Source organism: Halteromyces radiatus (genome assembly GCF_025201355.1).
Source record: "Halteromyces radiatus strain CBS 162.75 chromosome Unknown BX664scaffold_5, whole genome shotgun sequence".
In the NCBI taxonomy this organism is placed as follows: domain Eukaryota; kingdom Fungi; phylum Mucoromycota; class Mucoromycetes; order Mucorales; family Cunninghamellaceae; genus Halteromyces; species Halteromyces radiatus.
In genome coordinates, this window is record NW_026251691.1 from 1,682,796 (window position 1) to 1,702,527 (window position 19,732).

Below are 19,732 nucleotides of genomic sequence, written 5' to 3' on the forward strand. Positions count from 1 at the left end.
TTTTTTTTTTTTTTTATTATTCCCTTTTTCTTCTTTATTTCTTTCTGTGTTTACCTTATATATTGTTTGTTTGTTTGTTTGTTTTACAATGGACATGTTATCCAATCGAAAACGACCGGTAGAATCAGATGGTGAAGAAGAAAGTGTGAACAAGAAGCCATTGGTGGATAATTCTATTGATAATTCTATTGATAATTCTATTGATAATTCTATTGAAACTACTGCGACTGAATATACACCTGATGATACATTGACAACAACCAAGGATCAAGTCAATACGGATACACTACATCAACAACAGCAACAACAACAAGAAGAAGAAGTTAATGATGAAAATGCTTCTAATCAAGAAACTGCTTTGGAAGAAACTATTATTCCTTTTGATCGACTAGTGTTGCTTCATGTGGAAGTCACTTGTGATGAAAATCCAACCAATCCAGCTGCTGTTCAAGTGACAAAGGTAAAATTAATAAGAATAAATTTAGTTTTTTTTTGGACTATTACTAATCTTAAAATTCTTTTGTATTTAATGATGAATTTTAGGAAAATGCAGAAATCATTCGTAAGTTCAACGAATAATAATTGTTTTTTATTTATTTATTTATTAATAATTCATTTCATTATTTGATATAGAAATATCGTTTGCCATTGTAAAGTCCTCCAACATGGAAATCCTAAGTCAACAAACTATTTATGTCAAACCTGAACGAACTCCCCTTACTCAGTTCTGTACTCAAGTCAGTGGTGTGACCTCGGATATGATATCTAATGCAGGAACTTTGAAAGAAGCCATCGACATATTGGGTCAAACCATTCAAAACGATATTGTGAACAATCAACTTGATTTTTGTTTTGTGACTCATGGTGGTTGGATACTACGAATTCAATTATCCCGTGAAGCAAGAGACAAAAAGCTGGATTTACCTGACTACTTGGCAAAACCCTGTATGTTTGATCTCAAGCAAGAAATTCAACGTTGGCAAGTTCATCATGCTGAAGTCCAATTACGTACCACTTCTATTAGAGAATTATGTGATATCTTCCAAATACCTTTGATTTCAAAACAGAACGACAAGGAAAAAGAAACGGATGACAACAAATCTATCCAAGATGCTGATATTGATATTTTACCAACAACTGCCAGCATTATACGTTATCTCACCAAGTTCCGTCACAATGATGTATTTGTTCATCCTATTGATACAGCAGCTGATTTACAACAATTTGAAAAAGAACAGTCTAAAGTGGTACATCTGGCTGGCCTTCCATACGAAGTGACTCAAGGTGAATTAGAAGCATGGTTTTCTTCCAATGGTCTTCGGCCATCAACAATGTGGATGATGCAAGCAACCGAACAAACCAAACCAAGTCTCTCTGGATTCATCATTTTTTCACAACATGATGATGCTGTTCGTGCCTTGTTATTGAATGGTCGATGTCTCAGTGATCGTGTGATTGAAGTCTCTGCCAGTAGTGAACGTGTAGTTGAAGCTGCTTATTCTATGCTCTCTCCATTCCCTCTTCAATCCAAAACTCGTCAAGTCCGTCCTGGTGATTGGAATTGTCCCAACTGTTCATTCCATAATTTCGCTTCTCGTCGGCATTGTTTCAAATGCAATGCTGAAAATAACAACAATGTGATCACCACTCCTTCTGGTCCTGCAACATCTTCTTCTTCTTCTTCTTTCTCTTATCCACCTGGTAGTGGACATCATCCTCCTGGTGGTCATCCTGCAGGTGCTCCTTTCACTCCTGGCGATTGGATATGTCCAAATACAAAATGTAACTTCCGCAACTATTCTTCTCGTACCCAATGTCTCAAGTGTATGACATATCGTCATGGTGGATCGATTCCTCCCTCTGGTCCTCCTTATAGTCCTCATCATCATCATCAGCATCATCATATTCCTCGTCCTCATCATCCTGCTAGTTTCCGTCCTGGTGATTGGTATTGTCCTAATCCTGCATGTGGTTTCCAAAACTTTGCTTCTCGTATGTCTTGTTATCGTTGTCATACTCCCAATCCTAATCCTGCTCCTCCTGCCCCTCCTCCTCAACAACAACAATCATATGGTGGTGGTCCTGGAGTTCCTCCTTCATCTACTGCTCCTGTTGGACATGGTAGTTACGGCTATGATCATTCGACGAATTCTCCTTATACTGGTAATACATATGGATCTAGTTATGGTGGTCCTCCTGTAAATACAATGGCTCCTGGTACTGGTGGACATGGTTTCCGAGCTGGTGATTGGTATTGGTAAGTGTAACATGATCCTGTATTGAAATACTGATATATATATATATATTTTTTTTTTTTGTTTTGAATAGTCCTAATTGTAATTCTCATAATTTTGCTTCTCGATTCCAATGTTTAAAATGTCATACAGCAAAACCATATAATCCTTCTCAACCAAATCCTACTCCTGTGTATGGTGGACCTGGTGGTTATCGTGGACCCCCTCCAATGAAGAGTAAGTAGAAAACAATGTAAATTCCATTTGTTTAACTTTCTTTTTTTTTTTTTTTTGGTGGTAGATGGTGATTGGGTATGTCGAAACAATGGTTGTGGATTTCATAGTAAGTTGGTATATTCATCAGTTGGAAAAAAAAAGGGATGACATTTTAATTATTATTATTATTATTTTGTCTATAGATTTTGCAAAACGAACTTACTGTGGCAAATGCAATGCTCCCAATCCAGAACCTAACACTTTTGTAGCGGACTATTGATGGATGGCATGGTGTGATTGATGGTGGGATACAAGGTTAGTTTGGGATTTATTTTTTTTTATTGGTTAGTCAAATATATGGTGGTGATACTCTGCGCGCGTGGTTTTGGTGGATGAAAGCTTGAAAAAGGTGATTATTATTACTATTCTATTTTTATTTTTATTTTTTATATCACAAAAGGGAGAGGGAAGGCAGGTAGACTGGCAGGTTGGCAAAATGAATGGACGGACGGATGGATTGTTGTGGCTGGTGAACCGGCAGAACGAATGGATGGAAATGGATTGGATTGGAATGGATGGATAGTGAATATATATATATATATATATTCGACATTGTGTAGGATCTATTTTATCTTTTGAACTTTTAGAACATGATATTTCAACAACAACAACAACGATTTGCTTTGGTTTTTTTTTTTCTTGGTCAACAAACAACTCTATGTCTCTTCCAATGCTTCCGTCTTCTCTTCCCTCTCTCCCTCTTTTTTCCGATTCTTTATTCCTCTTTACTCATTTATCTTCTCTTTTATATAGACTTTGGTATAATCAAGATTACTTCTGATTTTATTTTTATAGTTAGTTAGTTAGTTTATTATTTGATATCATACCATTGATTTTATTATTCATCAATAAATAACAAAAAGTATTTGTCCTCTCATTGTTGGATCGATTTTAGCTTTTTCATATGAAAAACGCTGACAAAACTTAATTGGATGATTTCAATCACCGGCGTCTACATGAATCTTCGAATGTTTACTTGAACGCATCTCCCTTTTTCCCCACCTTTTTTTTTTTTTTTTTTTTTTGGTGCGTTGAATCCTCAGACACTTCATCGGTTGGAAACTTTGTTAGACACGTTGACTTCAGTTCGATACACTCACTTACATTCACACGCGTACACACACATACAGACACTCGCGTATATACACAAATATATATAATGTTTACACGATTCCGAACAGAAGGCTTCAATGGATACTCAGTAAGTTTTTAAAAAAGTCAAATGAACAAGAAGTATATAGATAGAGAGAGAGAGGATACGCTCAGGTAGTGTAGTCCATTCTCCTTTTTTCTTTTTTTTTCTAACATATCTTTCTTTTTAGGTGAAATGGAGTCCGTTTTATGAAAACAAATTAGCAGTAGCAAGTTCCTCAAATTATGGTCTTGTAGGGAATGGACGACTTTATTTACTTGGTGTTGGACCTGAAGGAGTGATGATGGAAAGAGTGTAAGTTTCAACATGATTGAATGACATCGATCTCATTATTATTATTTTATTAGATATGATACACAGGACGGATTATTTGATGTAGCATGGAGTGAAATCAATGAAAATCAATTAGTGGCTTCTAGTGGTGATGGATCTATCAAAATGTGGGATGCTACCTTGACGGTAATTATCATCATTATCATAGGAATGAACCTAACTCTTTAGTGTTATTTTATGATTTAGGATTTCCCTATTCAAAATTGGAAAGAACATCAACGAGAAGTGTTTTCAGTCGATTGGAATCTTATCACAAAAGATGTATTTTCTAGTGGTTCATGGGATCATACTGTCAAAATCGTAAGGTGTTACCCAAAAAAAAAAAAAAAAAAAAAAAAAAGATGGATTGAATGTTTATATACACTTTTATATAGTGGAATCCTCAAGCACCAAGATCATTACAAACATATACAGAACATACTCATTGTGTTTATAGTACGGCATGGTCACCATATAATCCAACAGTATTAATGTCAGGGTCAGGAGATCAAACAGTGAAAATTTGGGATACCAAGAGTCCACGATCGGTACAGACGTTATTTGCCCACAACAATGAGGTGCTTTCGGTGGATTGGAATAAGTACAACCAAGACATGCTGGTCACTGGCTCGGTGGATAAGACAGTCAAGGTATGGGATTTGCGCAATCCTTCAAGAGAAGTGGTGTGTCTTCCTGGTCATGAATATGCTGTACGCAAAGTCAAGTGTTCTCCTCATCGTGCCAACATCATTGCAAGTGCCGCCTATGACATGAGTGTACGCTTTTGGGATATTAACGCACCTCCTGGTCAAAATTTGATCGATGTACACGATGCTCATACCGAATTTGTCTTGGGTGTCGATTGGAATCTTTATGTTGAAGGTCAAGTCGCTACCTGTGCCTGGGATGAAAATGTGCATGTCTTTATTCCCCCTACCATTTTACAACGATGATTTTTTTTTTTGGCTCCCTTATATTAGTTATTTGTTTTATAACTAAATGATACATATAATAAAAATGATGGGTTTCTTTTTAAGATGATGGAGAAATGAAGTTCATGTGTTGATATGTGCATAATAATAAGAAGAAATGATGATCGGATTGAACTGTATTAGTAAATGATAATATGAAAAATATATTTTATTAAAGAAGAAGAATACTATAACTATCAATGAAGAAGAATATATCATCCATTTCCATACAAATCGATTTCCCGTTTCCAATAGATGCTTGTAATAGATCCTTCCAGCTATTGCGATAATATGGTTGTTTTCTCGTTGGTTGTTCATCCTTTTTCGCTTTGTCCATTCCATTTGATTCTGTGTTCAGGATGATGATGCTGCTTGACAATGATAGTGATACACTAAAATAACAAAAAAAAAAAAAAAAAAAAAAGAAAGAAAAAGAGAATGAGATTCATGTTGCACATATTCTTTTTCGTGTTTTTTATATCTTACTAATTGACCATACTTACAAATATATATATATTTCAATTTCAAGTAGAAAAACTATATCGATTGTAATAATTTATCTAATCCTTTATCCACACGTTTTCTATAAATATTTTAAAGAGATTAGTTTGGTTTATATCATACATTTATATAACTTCTTATTCAAAAATGACTTACATTTGCTTTGATAGTAATTGAATCTGAGCTAAATCCTTATCCAATTCATCACATTGAGTAATCAATTGCACGGTGTTTTGAGTACAAGTGGCCAAATCATCAGATAATTCTTGAACCGCTGCTTTATAGACTTGTCCTGCTTCGATGGTTCCCTGCGACATCTAATACCGGACGACAATTACAAAAAAAAAAGTTAAGATGAAGAGATCATGAGAATAAACTGAATAACATGTATCGTCCTATCTTTTTTTTTTCTTCTTTTTGTTACCTTTCCCATGTGTGATTTAATTTGTTGAACAGATTCCGTGAGATGACACGAAAGTTCCATGGCACGCATCTCCAAAGAATGATACATTGCGATATCGATAGGAATACTTGAAGGTGGATCAGGATGTGAACTCGTTTCCGTAGTTGATAATGACGGTGAAGTCTTTGATGCTGATATTGATTCATAGGTATCCATGTTACTTTTTATTTTTATATTTTGTTAGGGAAACAAAAGAAAGAAATAGAACAGAAAAAAAAAATACATAGGCAAAAAAATGCTAACGGAGATTCAAAACAGGGCAAACAAGGAATCATTCATCTTTCACTTTGTTCAACGTTCTTACTGATAAACCATTCTACCGTACCAAAGACTGGTGTGCTTTCATTATATCATCATTCTTGGACGATCGTTATATAATGAGCTGGAAAAAATTTGAACCAGAAAGAGAAAGCATACATGATGGAAGAAGAGTTTATCCATTACCCGATGATGCTTCCCTATTTATCCTCCCTTATGATCACCATTTCGTTCTTATTTTAAAAAAAAAATTGTGTTTCATGAAGATCGAGATCAAAATGCAAAAGAGAAATCTGCTTGGACAATTTCCTTATTTGAATAACGAGCTTAGGCAAGCCAAGCTCCATACTACTGAAGATAAGTCTGTATAGATTTTTTTTTCCTTAGAGCGCCAGTGCCAAATAATTGGATGAAAATCTTTTTTTTTTTTTTGGTCAATGAATTCGTAATATTGTAAATTAGTAAGGATTTCTAAATATAAACATATACAGGTAATGCAATGCATCATACAAACAAAGTCAATAAAAAAAAAAAACTTTTTTATTTATTTATTGTGGTAGGTTAGAATGGATAAATACATAATGGAATGCAGAAATATACTAAGAAAAAGAAAAAGGTGATCGGTTTGAGTTAGTGAAAGAAATAATAATAATAATAATAAAAACCATATATCGTATATATATATATATATATAAAATAAAGTGAGATGGATAACTACTTCAATTCCTTGTCCGTCTTATTTCCTGGAAACCGTTTGCGAAGCATGTTGATCATCAATCTAAACCAGTATAAATTCAGGCACACTGTTGCAAAATTGGCACTTCCATAAACCACAATATCTATCCAAATAAAATAATGAAAAAAAGAATTTATATTAGTCATTTTATCAGTATTGGTTGGTTGAAAGTTAGATTCACATCTTCTCCAGCCACAATCATCCTTTTTTTTACATACATCTTAATGGTACTAATTCCTTGACGGCATAAATATCAGCTAAAATAATCCCCATCAAAAGTGTTAATCATAATAAAAGTATTCCCCCTCTTTTTTTTTGATTTTGCCACTTACTCCACATTTGAATTGTCATATAAATCCCGAATACAATGCGAGCTCCAAAGAATGAAAGAATCAAAAAGATGCCGTTAATCAATTGAGCCTTGGTGCCGGTCCAGCCGATTTTATCCTAAGAATATATATAAATGATAATATTCTTTAATATCCAACTTGTATTATCATCATAAAACTTTACCATGAACCAATTGAAATTCAAAAAGATAGTACTAAGTTCATACATGAGAAAGATAGCTCCATAGTAGTTGACAAAAGGTTTCTATTAAAAAAAGGAAGAATCATGATTATTATTATTTTATATTGCACGATGAATTTCACTTACGTAACCAAATATAAAGACAGCAAAAGAAGCAATACCATGACAAACCATACTAATGCCTTGATGTTTGATATAATGTATAGCGACAAAGGTATCCCAAAGAAAGTATCTATTATATATACATATAAGTCACACTATTCTACATTCCTTTTTTTTTTTTTTTTGTTTTTGATCCTTACCCACAAGATATAGAATAAATATTGGCAGCCCAATATGTGTAACCAAAAACTCTATCATTATTCAAAGTTTTATCACCCATAATAAAGAAAGACCCGATGACAACTGTAATACAGTGAATCGTTGATACAACATGAACATGCCAATTGGGAGCATTATACTAATATATAATAATAATTTTATATTAGTAGATCTAAAAAAGATGATATAAACAATAACTTACACCTTTAAAGAATTGAAAAGTCTTGGGGAATAACAAAGGGGATATCACACGAGAAGTTTCAAAGATGATACAACAGATCACAGCAGATAATAAGACAACTTGCCAATGGTATTTCAAAGTAGAGAATCCAAGTGCATCAAGAATAGAAGGATCCATCGAATAGAATATATATATATATATTAAAAAAATAAAGAATGTATGTCTATATATAAATGCCAAAAAATTGTTTATTTTGGCTTTTATTGATATAAAATAATAGGATCGCAACTGATGATACAAAAAAAAAAAAAAAAAAGGGAGGAAGAAAGAAAGAAAAGGTGTGTGTGTAGGAGCGACTGGCAGAAGAAAAAATACTTTTTTGGAAATGAATGAACTATCCAATTGGAATACCGCAATTTTTTTTTATTACCCATCACTTGGGGAAAAATATATATATCTAAAAGCATGTGCTTATGTAGCAAACAATAGAAAGTATAAATTATGATTATTATTCTTTTTTCTTTTTTTTTTATTATTATTATTTGTATTATTGTCATTTTATCAATTCATAATATAATCATTCTTAAGCCAAGATAAAAAAGATTCCATTGCCAAGAGCGAAATTAAATACCTCAAATGAATTCTTTTTTTTTTTTTTTTCCGTTTTTGCCAGCCTGAGAAAACATTGATGGTTGTCCCTTTCAGTGCTTTTTCTCGGTTTTACATCTCCGTACCCCTTCTTTTTTTTTTTAAATTAGTATCCACAAAAAAAACTACAATAAATATAAAAAAATCCTTGGCATAGATGAACAACGGTCAAGTCGCCGAATGGATCAATCATCATCATCATCATTCTTTTTTTTTTTAATACAAAAAAAAAATATCATTAATTCCTTCTACTTATTTTTCAAAAAGTGAAAAAGATGATTAATCATCGTATCGTAGATATAGTTTTTTTTTTTTTTTCCTTCTTACGTTGATACCTTGTTTTAATCACCATTTTGTATCACGACCTCAAATGGGGGGAGGGAAATAACTTGCGGTGATTTAACACTATGAATGGAGTAGACAACATGTATTGTGCGAGATCATGATGACCTTTTTTTTTTTTGAGTTTCAGATAAAGGTGAAAAAGGGAACAACGGTGAAAAAACCACTAATCAGGTAAGTGGCGTTAGGGACCAATCAAAAGACTGAAAAGCTGCTTACTATGATGATGAGGATGGTTAGATATGAATAAAATAAAAGCTAATCTCTTTTGAAAATGATTTCCAATTGCATATTGTTAAGGTTTAAGCTTTTTTTTTTTTTTATGTATGAGTCAAAAAAAAAAAAAAAAAAGAAAAGGATGAGCCACTTTTTTACTTTTTATTATTTTTTTTTTTTTTAAAAAAAAAAAGTAATAATAGAATCTGTAAGGGGAGTTACTTTTCTTGGCTTTTTCAAGCCTTCTGTAGTACATATCCTATTGGAAGATTTTTTTCACCGATGGAAAGGGTTTTTTTACCAAATCTGATGGAATCAAAGATGAGTGACTTTTATGGTAAGTCCATTAAAATGAGTCGAGTGACACGGATGACCATTTAGTTTTCTTTTTTGCCTCCTGCTTTTTTCATAACACAGCAGTAAACTGATACAACAACAAAACAACAGGATGAATCAGCAAATCATCAACATATATGTATGGCTGATAAGTTAAAAAAAAACCAAGCATTGCTTCAAGTTAAAAATAACTTCTTTTATTGATGAATTCTTCCTTAAAATAGTAAATGATGTACGTATGAATTACTTTTTTGTGTAATACTGTCACTTGGGATGTTAAAGATGAATGGTAATACTATGAACCTGATGTAAAAAAGAGGGAGAATTTAAAACACCGGTTGTCACTCACATCACTGCGGAACGTGTATGATAAAGAATTTATGGGGGGAACTTATTTCTTTTTCTATATAAAGATCAAAGTTTTTTAACTTTTTCGTTTTTTTTTTTTCTTCTTTTCTTCACTTTTTTTTTTTTTAATACTTGATTATCTCTGTTGTCTTTTTAACTTTTTATTTATTTATTTATTATCTATATATATTATCAATGACTGCTATTAATCAGTTTATCAATAAATTCCTATACAAACCATATCCTGATCATTATCAACAACAACAACATTTTCAATATGTTTATGCATCTGATACTACGTCACCCAATATGATGATGGATCATCATTATCAAGAACATCCTGGTCTTGTTACAGTCAATAATGATTCCAATGTTTCTTCTTGTTCATCATCAGTATCACGCTCATCATTATCATCAACATCATCATCTTCTTCTATGTTATTATCTCCATATCAAACAGTTTCTGACAGTGAGACCTCTTCTTCTTGGCAAGGTTCTTGTGCTACAGGTACTAAACATGATAAAATCAAAAAAAAAAAAAAGAATCATCATACAAAAAAAAAAAAAAACTAACTAACTCTCCTTTTTATTATTATTATTATTAGATTATCTTCCTTTATCATCATTTGATCAACCACCTCAATCATCTCCAAACGATATCATTGTATATTCTTCAGAAGATTTCTGTGTCAGTGACTTACTTGATCCTCAACCTCAACAACATATGCTTTCTCCTACTTTTACCAATACAACCTATGCCATTCAACCTCAACAACAACATTTATCACCTAATAGTGAATATTGGATTTCACCAATGACACCTTCAATGGAATCAATGGATGGATATATGATCAATATGAATCAACAACAACAATCTCCTTGTTTCTTTACCAAGCAAGAAGACGATCCTTTGTTTATGGCAAATACTGGTACCATCATCACACCTCCAGAACCCCAAACAAGACAATCCTTGAAGAAAAAGACAAAGAAGATTCATCATTGTCCTCATTGTCATCATACAAGCAATCGTGCCAACAATATGAAAGAACATATTCTTACTCATGATCCTCATCGACCCAAGTTATTTGCCTGTAGCACTTGTCAAAAATGTTTTGCCCGAAAACATGATATGAAACGCCATGCCAAGTCTCATTTACGGGTGCCTCGACGACAAAAATCATCGCGCCACTAACAAACAATAACAACAATACATTATTTATGATACATCATTACACTACTTTGAAGGGCTGAAATGAAAAACTATAGATGGATGTTTGGAAATAGAAAAGAGGCAGGATAACCCTTTTTTACGTTGATACTTTGATTCTTTCTCTTTATCTACTATTGTGCATAGTTTCATTTTTTTTTATATATACATACACAGACACCACACACTCATAAGCATATTATATATATATTTCCTTCTTCTTTTTTTTTTTTTGTAAACATTCGTTCTGATTTTTTTTTTGACTTCTCTTTGACATCTATTAGTTAGTTATTTTTTTTTCCTTATATACTTTTCCATTTTTTTTTTTATATATCCTATGTACATCCCCACCTCATGCCTTTCTTACATTTATTGTTATTATCTCTATAGTCTGTAGTATATTATCTTCTTTTCTTTTTTTTGTTTTATTATCGATCAATGAATAAATAAAATATATAGTCCATTTACGTCATGTCCCCCTTTTTTTTATATTATTACTAAAACATCGGTCCGATATAATGAATAGACATTTTCCGTATTTCCGAAAGAGAAATTTTGTGTTCATCCTCCCCCCAACCCCAAAATGGTAAGTGGATGTATGTGACCCTTTTACTTTTTTTTTTTTTTTTTTTTTGGGTCTTCTATCTCTCCCTTTCTGATCACGGCTCTTTTTCTTGCCGACAAAGATGATGTTATTTACTTTCGGGTTCTCGGTCATTCAATTAACCACTTGTTTGGATCTAACAATGCATCTATGTTGCAATAGGATCTTCCCTCGTGGATGATCATTGATTAGTTCTATTAACAACTGTCCTTTTTTTAAAAAAAAAAAAATGAGACATTCATCTCAGTATGGTAGTTCACCGCGCAAATAAGGAGAAATGCAGTGCAATGGACATGTAGCCGAAATTCTTGTTGAGCGTGGTAAAAAAAAAAAAAAAAAAAAAAATTAGATGTTTTACCTTATCAGTAGTTTGATCTATATCAATGATAAGGAAAAACAATCGGTTGAATGGTTTGACTGGATGATGGAATGACAGGTAATATGAGATGATAATGAGAGCACTGATCTTTTTATTTTGTATTCACTTGTGAAAATGATTAGCAGCCATTTAGATTTCCTATATGTTAATCGTTACCACAACTACTAGTATCCAGTGGTCGGAAATTGAAATTGTCAAAGGTGGGGGGGACTCAGTCTTTGTTAGTTCTCCCTTCCATTTTTTCTTCCCTTTTCTTCCACCTCTTTATTTTTATATATCAAATGGCTCCTCAACAAAAGTCTGGTATCGCTGTCGGTCTCAACAAGGGTCACATCACCACTCGTCGTGAATTGAAGCAAAAGCCCTCTAACCGCAAGGGTGTACGTATGACGATAGAATGAATGGATGGATGGATGGATGGATGGATGGATACAATGTAGAATACATGCTAATGTTTTCTTTTTTTTTTTTGTTTTTTTTTTTTTCTTATTTCTTCTGAATATTAGGCTGCTTCTAAGCGTGCCACTTTTGTTCGCAACATTGTCCGTGAAGTTGCTGGTTTCGCTCCTTATGAACGTCGTGTTATGGAATTGATCAAGAACTCTAAGGATAAGCGTGCTAAGAAGCTTACCAAGAAGAGAGTAAGTTCCTATTTATTTAACATTGACGTATATCTAACTTGTTTTTATTTTTTATTTTTTCTAGCTCGGTACTTTCCTTCGTTCCAAGAAGAAGATTGACGAATTGACCAACGTGATTGCTTTGTCTCGACGATCTTAAATCAACATGACCTTTTATTACGACGAACTACCATGATACAACCCTCCATTATGTACCAACAATAAATATCATTCACAAAAATGCCAACAATCCTTATTGAACACCTACAATCTTTTATTTTTTGTCGTTCCATATAATACTCCCTTTTCTCTCCTCTTCCCATACATACACACTGTCAATATAGCAAACCGATCATTCATTGTTTGATAGGATATTATTTGGAATCAAGGAAATAAAAACTGGTGATGTTTGGATTATTTGATGTAGAGAGTAGATGATATAAAATTTATTTTTATGGATTTGATTGGATAGGCTATAGAACATAAAGACCCCCCTTTTTTTTTATTGATTGACTGATATGGATGATGGAAGAATATATATATAGATATATGCGTTAAAGAAAGAAAAAAAAAAGAAATCGGACGTGATAGTGATACAAAAATGATAATAATACAGGATGTCTATGCTAGGATACCACTTTTTAATATTGTCTGCCAATCGTTCACTTGATAAACCACCTTGATAGTATTTGTTGTCGAATAAGAATCTAATCCTTCTTTTACAATAATTCCTGCTTGTGCTAAAGTGTCTAATAGTTGTTGATTTTTTCCTATGATGATTCCAATATCACATTCCACTATCAAAAAAAAAAAAAAATTGTAAGTTTGATATAAATTCTTATATCTGTTACTTACCTAATGGTAACAAATCACCCATAGAGTCCCCAATATATATACTACGTGGATGATCGACTGATTGTTGAAGAATGGATTCAATATGACGAAACTTATCGGACGTATTCAAAATAGATGGTTGGATGATCCCTGTTGATTTTTGAGTGGCGGGATCAAAGACAAGATCATTACAAAGCATATGATCATCTTTCAAGTCAAAATCATGTTGTCCAGATAATAATGCACCACGGATCCAATCCTTTGACCAATTTAATGAAACAATATAAAGTCGAGTAGGACCCACCTGTTCCAATAAATCCTGTACTGAAGGTTGAAGAGTGACTTGAGAGGCTGCTGCTTGATATAACTGTTGTCGTGTGAATCCACTCAGGATGCCCCAATGAGATATCCGATCCAAAGAAGCCTTTTCAACATGTCGAAATTGATCCATATATTCTACTTGTTGTTTCAGAGTTGTACCTTTTTGTAATATTTGTTGTTGTTTTCGTTTGTAGTCATCCAAGTAAGCTTGTACAAAAAAAGACCAGGGAGTACGTGAACCATGATATTGCACTCCAGTTTGTCCTAATAAACCAATAGTATCTTTGGTGGTGATGGTTTCATCAAAATCAACAAAAATAAGTGGTTTCATTGTTCGATGAAGTCTTTGTGAAAGACGTGAAAGCATATATACTCAAAGAAAAAAAGGAAAAAAAAAAGGTGGAGTATCTTTTTTTTTTTATTTTTATTTATTTATTTAGGGAAAAACGAAAAGGATCATTCAAATAGCGACATTCGAAGAAAAGTAAAGAGATGACCCTTTTACTATTTTATTTGAAAAACAAGTACTTTTTGATATATCGTAATGATGAATCATGGCATTCGTTTATCTTTCCTCATTATTGTTGTCATCACAACCCCTTTGCCCCTTTTTTTTTTCTTGTAAGCCCCCCTTGATGCATTCCAAAAGGAGATCTTGAAAAACAACTAAAAGAAAAAAAAAAACCAGAAAAACGCATTCTCTATCTTTTTTTTTTCTCTCTCTCTTCTGTTCTTCTTTATCTTTATTATTTGTATTATTTTATCTTATTATATAATGTATAGTCAATGGATGATTAGTGTCAAGACAGAAATTGAAAGAAGATTATGTATTAACAAAAGAAATGATGATAATATGAATCAAATAAATCATGTATTGAAGAAAGATAAAGTACAACAAGGCTTAACATTGATGGAATTGGCTATTCTGGAAACACAAGAACAAACATCATTACAGTTGTATTCTATTGCATTGAATAAATTCATCTCCGCCCATCCTTCTTCTTTTAATGACAATTCAATATATCATCATCAAAAGAAAAAAAAGAAGAAGAAACAACAAAATGATGTTATTGAAAGAACTATATGGACACAATGTTTATCAGTATTAGTGGAATGTCTTACATTGATCATCATGGTTTTTCACAAAACACCTTTACCTGGTAATGAATTAAAAAAAAAAAAAGTAAAAATCATAACAATTGATTTCATTGGTTTTTTTTTTTTTAAAAAAAGGGGTAATTTCCAATATGATGTTATTATTCTATCAACAACTTATTTTCTTAGAAAACAAATATCATGTTATTCAATATGGTTGTCATCAATTAGGACAATGTTTATATTTATTGATTGATGGTTTTCAAAGATATGATTTACCAAGATATGTAGCTCAAATAATTTATATTATCACTATGACGATCATTTATACTGGAAAAACGTGTATGGAATCAAATACATAGTCAGATCCAATAATAATAATAATAAAATTCAAGATAACGATCCCGGTAGAAAATCACATTTATTATGACAAATGTCTTTAAAACCCTATTTCACAAAAAAAAAAAGTTTTGTATCACCATGTCATTTCAATAGAATAATCCTTTAGCCACTAATCACGAATTCATCCTACAAATCATCAGTTACTTTTTTTTTAAAAAAAATATTTCTTTCTTAGTGAATTGATCTTGATCTAAAATATCATTTATCATTGCCCCGCTTTTTTTTTTTTTTCTTTTCTCCCTTTCTTGGAATTGATGTGACGTCCAATCATGTGAACTTTTTTTTTTTCAAACTTTTTTAGATGGTTTAAATTCCGAATTCGCCTTGAAAAAAAAAGCTTGTCTTTTTTTTTTCTTTTCTTTTTTTCTTTTTATTTCTCTTCACTTCTTTCATTCTTTTTATACATATCCCTCCCCACTCTTATTTTTTTTTTTTTTGGTGAAAGAAACATTATAATGTTACGTAATTCAGCAACACAGCGTTTACGTCACACTCTTCGTGCTCAAACCAAAACATTACTTGGTTCTCGTGGAACAACTTTGCAAAGGGCGTTACCTCGCGTACGTCAACCATATATTCAAACTGTACGATGTTTCTCTAGTAGTCAAACACGATCCATTTGGATCCCTGTGGATCGTGATACTTTGGATGAGGACGATCCTCGACGTGGTGAAGTATTTGAAGATGAAACAGATGTAGTGATCATTGGCGGTGGTCCTTCTGGCATGGCAGCTGCTATTCGTATGAAGCAATTAGCATTGGAAGCTGATAAGGATATTCGTGTTATGGTGGTGGAAAAGGCTGGTGAAGTAGGTGCTCATATCTTATCTGGTGCTGTTTTGGAACCTCGCGCTTTGAATGAATTGATCCCTGAATGGAAGGAAAAGGGGGCTCCTCTCAATACTCCTGTGACTAGTGATAGTATGCGTCTCTTGACAAAATCCATGTCTTTCCCTTTACCTCATCCTCCTCAAATGAATAACAAGGGTAATTATATCGTCTCTCTCAATAACTTTGTCAAGTGGCTCGGTGAACAAGCTGAAGAATTAGGTGTTGAAATCTATCCTGGTTTTGCTGCCTCTGAAGTTCTTTATAACGATGATGGTAGTGTTCGTGGGGTTGCTTTGAATGATGTTGGTTTGGACAAGAACTTTCAACCCAAGGTAGGAAAAATTTTATTTTATTTTATTTTATTTTTTTTTTTTAAAAAAAAAAAGAAAACTATCTAATTATTATTATTATTATTATTATTTGGGATTAGGATACTTATGAACGTGGTATGCATGTAAATGCCAAAGTGACTATGTTTGCTGAAGGATGTCATGGTTCTCTTACAAAAACATTGGTTAAGAAATTCGATCTTCGTAAGGAAAGTGATCCTCAACAATATGGTATTGGTATCAAGGAAGTTTGGGAAGTCAAACCTGAAAAACATCAACCTGGATCAGTGACTCATACCATTGGCTGGCCCATGGATAACAATACTTATGGTGGAAGTTTCATTTATCATTTGGAACCTGAAAAGAACTTGGTTGCTCTTGGTTTGGTCGTGGGTCTTGATTATACCAATCCTTATATGAGTCCCTTTAAGGAATTCCAAGTAAGTTTACAAAATAAAATAATAAAAAAAAATATTGTTAATGGGAAGAAATTATGTACATGCCATCGTGGGAAAAAAAAGAGAGAGAGAGAAAGGAACTCCGTATAATTCATTAGATATTAACTTTATTTTTTTTTTTTTATTTATATAATATTAGCGATTCAAACATCATCCTTTAGTGAAGGATCTTTTGGAAGGTGGTAATTGTATCTCTTATGGTGCTCGTGCTATTAACGAAGGTGGTTGTCAATCTATCCCCAAACTTGTTTTCCCTGGTGGTGCTCTTATTGGTTGTACAGCTGGCTTCTTGAATTTACCCAAGATTAAAGGAACTCACACTGCTATGAAATCTGGTATGTTGGCTGCTGAAGCTGCTTATGAAAAACTCTTTACTTCTGATAATGAGGTACAAAAAGGTGTTGTATTGGACAATTATGAAGAAAAGATCAAAAATTCTTGGGTGTATGAAGAACTTTATGAAGTACGTAATTGTAAACCTTCCTTCAATGGACCTCTTGGTGTGCTTGGTGGTGTACTTTATTCCGGTATTGAAACTTTAATCCTCAAAGGCAAGGAACCCTGGACTTTCCGACACAAACATGCTGATTGGCAAACATTGAAACCTGCTGCTGAATGCAAAGAAATCGATTATCCTAAACCTGATGGTGTCATCTCCTTTGATTTGTTAACCAGTGTATCTCGTACAGGTACTAATCATGCCGAAAATCAACCTGTCCATTTACGTCTTCGAGATCCTGCCAAGCCTGTTGAACAAAACTTGGCTATTTATGATGGTCCTGAAGGTCGATTCTGTCCAGGTAATAACAATATATATTTATTATTATCATTATTATTATGGAAGTGATCTCATTATTATTATTACTATTATTATTTAGCTGGCGTATACGAATTTGTAGAAGATGAAGCTAATCCAGGTCATCAACGATTACAAATCAACTCTCAAAACTGTATTCATTGCAAGACCTGTGATATCAAGGATCCTTCACAAAACATTGATTGGACTGTTCCTGAAGGTGGTGGTGGTCCTCAAGTAAGTATCAAAAGATGATAATGATGAGCATTATTTAACCTTTTGTTTTTTTTTTTTATTAAATATAGTATGTTTGGACCTAAACATGACTTGTGATTCCCTCACCTCTTTTTATTCTAGAACTCTCACATCACTGTCCTTTTTTTTTTTTTTTATTCAATAAAAAGCAAAAAAACTGTTTCTTTTATCTTTATTATTATTATTATTATACTTTTATGTGTATGATTCTCTGTGATGGATTATAGTGAATCATCTCAAAGGAGATATTTTATTTTGGAAAGGAAAAAAAAAAAAAAAAAGAGAAAGAATAGAATAGATCTGCATCCATGAATGGAGGGTATCTGGCTTTTCGTTTGTAGCTAATCAAAATACATAACTCTTTCAAACTAAAACAAAAGGACAAAAATAAATATGTGATTGATAATAATGAGAGTGGTATGAAATGATGAATGATACGCTATAATAATAAATGAAAAAAGTATGATGAGAGAACAAACAAAAAAAAAGGATCGAATAAGGTTTTATTGAATGGGATAATATAAAAGAAGTAAAACAAATAGATATATAAAACATTAGAATAGAATTAACTAAGATACAGGTTCAACGATCCATTGTTGATTTTGGTAATCTTCCAATTTACGCTTGTAAGTGATGACACGGGTACCTTCTTCTTCATTACCACCCTTAACATCCAAAACAATACGAGGATCGGCACGAGTATAGATATATCCATCACGGAAACCCCATCTTTGATTATGAGCTCTATAGAATAATAATAAAAAAAAAAGAGGTCAATAAATAAGATCTTTATTCTCATCCATTTCTCTTCTTTCCTCTTCTTACCTAGTAATCTTGCGGTCATATTGTTGAATCTTCTTTTCCACTTTCAAGTCACCTAAGACAAAGAGAAAGAAAGAAAGAAAAAAAAATTTAAATCATCATTAATTAGTTTCTTTTTTTTTTTTTTTTTTTTTTTGCTATTCAACCAATGGATCAAAGTATTACCTCCATCAATATCAAGGACTACATGATAAATAAAGATTAAAAAAAAAAAAAAGATAGAGTCAAATCCAAAAATCAAATGAAAAAAATGTCATCTCTTTTCCTTTTGTATCAGTTTCTTACCGAGACCAGATTTCTTATTCACCAAAAATCCATTATCATAGGTCCAAAGCTGTAATTAATAGAAATAATAAAAACAAGAGTGAGTTTTTTTTTTTTTTTTATTTGTTGTCAAAACAATTGAATGATACATTCAATCCTGTTCTTTTTTTCTTACTTGGTTATCGGCATCTTCACCTGTTTTCTATAGTCAATAAAAAAAAAATTGAGGTCTAGTTGATAAAAAAAAAAAAAAAAAAAGAGTATATTGAAATGTACCTGTTCCCAAATAACAATATGAGTTCCTTTCTAATATAATAATAATGATGAGCATATTGGAAACGCGATAAGGATGAAACATAATTCACATTGACTTCAAAACTTAATATAACTTACTTCAAGTTTTCCTTGGTGAACATCAACAACAGTACTACCAGATGCAGACTTGATATAAAAGTAGGTATTTTCAGGGAATCCAGACATGATGACTTTATAAAGATATAAAAAGAAAAGAAAAGAAAAAAAAAAAAAAAAGAAAAAGAAAATGAAAAAAAATAAAAAAAAAAAATCGGACCGGCCTTTCTGCTTTTTTTGGTGTAGCTGCGTTTTCCAAAAAAAAAAAAAATTACTTGCCATTACACAAACAGATTAAACTTGTCCATTGGTAGTAACAAAATAAAAATATGTAAAA

The 19,732-nt window shown here is 32.4% G+C and overlaps 10 protein-coding genes across 10 annotated transcripts; 6 read left to right on the plus strand and 4 right to left on the minus strand.

The window, feature by feature from the left end:
* Window positions 1–32: 32 nt before the first annotated feature.
* Window positions 33–2,760, plus strand: BX664DRAFT_161708 (uncharacterized protein). Its single transcript, XM_051539942.1, has 5 exons — window positions 33–460; window positions 544–562; window positions 634–2,257; window positions 2,329–2,471; window positions 2,536–2,760. The coding sequence occupies exons 1-5, from the start codon at window positions 89–91 to the stop codon at window positions 2,616–2,618; spliced, it is 2,241 nt and encodes a 746-aa protein (XP_051399282.1). The 5' UTR covers window positions 33–88; the 3' UTR covers window positions 2,619–2,760.
* A 1,183-nt stretch (window positions 2,761–3,943) lies between these two features.
* Window positions 3,944–4,928, plus strand: BX664DRAFT_366091 (WD40-repeat-containing domain protein; the record flags this gene model as incomplete). The annotated part of the gene is made up of 4 exons (XM_051548509.1): window positions 3,944–3,957; window positions 4,011–4,122; window positions 4,183–4,296; window positions 4,371–4,928. The coding sequence occupies 4 exons, from the start codon at window positions 3,944–3,946 to the stop codon at window positions 4,926–4,928; spliced, it is 798 nt and encodes a 265-aa protein (XP_051399283.1).
* Window positions 4,929–5,137: 209 nt separating this feature from the next.
* Window positions 5,138–6,084, minus strand: BX664DRAFT_336352 (uncharacterized protein). Its single transcript, XM_051546065.1, has 4 exons — window positions 5,872–6,084; window positions 5,604–5,764; window positions 5,450–5,529; window positions 5,138–5,338 (listed from the first exon to the last, which is right to left on the minus strand). Exons 1-3 carry the CDS (start codon window positions 6,064–6,066, stop codon window positions 5,484–5,486), a joined length of 402 nt encoding a protein of 133 aa, XP_051399284.1. The 5' UTR covers window positions 6,067–6,084; the 3' UTR covers window positions 5,138–5,338; window positions 5,450–5,483.
* Window positions 6,085–6,692: 608 nt separating this feature from the next.
* Window positions 6,693–8,235, minus strand: BX664DRAFT_360140 (TLC domain-containing protein). Its single transcript, XM_051548136.1, has 7 exons — window positions 7,959–8,235; window positions 7,738–7,895; window positions 7,562–7,667; window positions 7,418–7,498; window positions 7,237–7,351; window positions 7,123–7,161; window positions 6,693–7,007 (listed from the first exon to the last, which is right to left on the minus strand). The coding sequence occupies exons 1-7, from the start codon at window positions 8,112–8,114 to the stop codon at window positions 6,883–6,885; spliced, it is 780 nt and encodes a 259-aa protein (XP_051399285.1). The 5' UTR covers window positions 8,115–8,235; the 3' UTR covers window positions 6,693–6,882.
* Window positions 8,236–9,931: 1,696 nt separating this feature from the next.
* On the plus strand, window positions 9,932–11,296 carry BX664DRAFT_336358 (uncharacterized protein). The gene is made up of 2 exons (XM_051546066.1): window positions 9,932–10,335; window positions 10,433–11,296. The coding sequence occupies exons 1-2, from the start codon at window positions 10,023–10,025 to the stop codon at window positions 11,017–11,019; spliced, it is 900 nt and encodes a 299-aa protein (XP_051399286.1). The 5' UTR covers window positions 9,932–10,022; the 3' UTR covers window positions 11,020–11,296.
* Window positions 11,297–12,196: 900 nt separating this feature from the next.
* On the plus strand, window positions 12,197–13,141 carry BX664DRAFT_161792 (50S ribosomal protein L36e). Its single transcript, XM_051539943.1, has 3 exons — window positions 12,197–12,397; window positions 12,524–12,658; window positions 12,723–13,141. The coding sequence occupies exons 1-3, from the start codon at window positions 12,299–12,301 to the stop codon at window positions 12,795–12,797; spliced, it is 309 nt and encodes a 102-aa protein (XP_051399287.1). The 5' UTR covers window positions 12,197–12,298; the 3' UTR covers window positions 12,798–13,141.
* Window positions 13,142–13,258: 117 nt separating this feature from the next.
* On the minus strand, window positions 13,259–14,159 carry BX664DRAFT_315808 (HAD-like domain-containing protein; the record flags this gene model as incomplete). The annotated part of the gene is made up of 2 exons (XM_051542692.1): window positions 13,259–13,434; window positions 13,493–14,159. 2 exons carry the CDS (start codon window positions 14,157–14,159, stop codon window positions 13,259–13,261), a joined length of 843 nt encoding a protein of 280 aa, XP_051399288.1.
* A 402-nt stretch (window positions 14,160–14,561) lies between these two features.
* BX664DRAFT_360143 (uncharacterized protein) lies at window positions 14,562–15,249 on the plus strand (the record flags this gene model as incomplete). The annotated part of the gene is made up of 2 exons (XM_051548137.1): window positions 14,562–14,952; window positions 15,077–15,249. Exons 1-2 carry the CDS (start codon window positions 14,568–14,570, stop codon window positions 15,247–15,249), a joined length of 558 nt encoding a protein of 185 aa, XP_051399289.1. The 5' UTR covers window positions 14,562–14,567.
* Window positions 15,250–15,675: 426 nt separating this feature from the next.
* On the plus strand, window positions 15,676–18,079 carry BX664DRAFT_360144 (uncharacterized protein). Its single transcript, XM_051548138.1, has 5 exons — window positions 15,676–16,452; window positions 16,551–16,889; window positions 17,047–17,707; window positions 17,786–17,940; window positions 18,009–18,079. The coding sequence occupies exons 1-5, from the start codon at window positions 15,745–15,747 to the stop codon at window positions 18,021–18,023; spliced, it is 1,878 nt and encodes a 625-aa protein (XP_051399290.1). The 5' UTR covers window positions 15,676–15,744; the 3' UTR covers window positions 18,024–18,079.
* A 365-nt stretch (window positions 18,080–18,444) lies between these two features.
* BX664DRAFT_336364 (ricin B lectin domain-containing protein) lies at window positions 18,445–19,571 on the minus strand. The gene is made up of 7 exons (XM_051546067.1): window positions 19,438–19,571; window positions 19,321–19,350; window positions 19,220–19,246; window positions 19,066–19,114; window positions 18,946–18,963; window positions 18,784–18,835; window positions 18,445–18,702 (listed from the first exon to the last, which is right to left on the minus strand). Exons 1-7 carry the CDS (start codon window positions 19,522–19,524, stop codon window positions 18,528–18,530), a joined length of 438 nt encoding a protein of 145 aa, XP_051399291.1. The 5' UTR covers window positions 19,525–19,571; the 3' UTR covers window positions 18,445–18,527.
* Window positions 19,572–19,732: the final 161 nt, after the last annotated feature.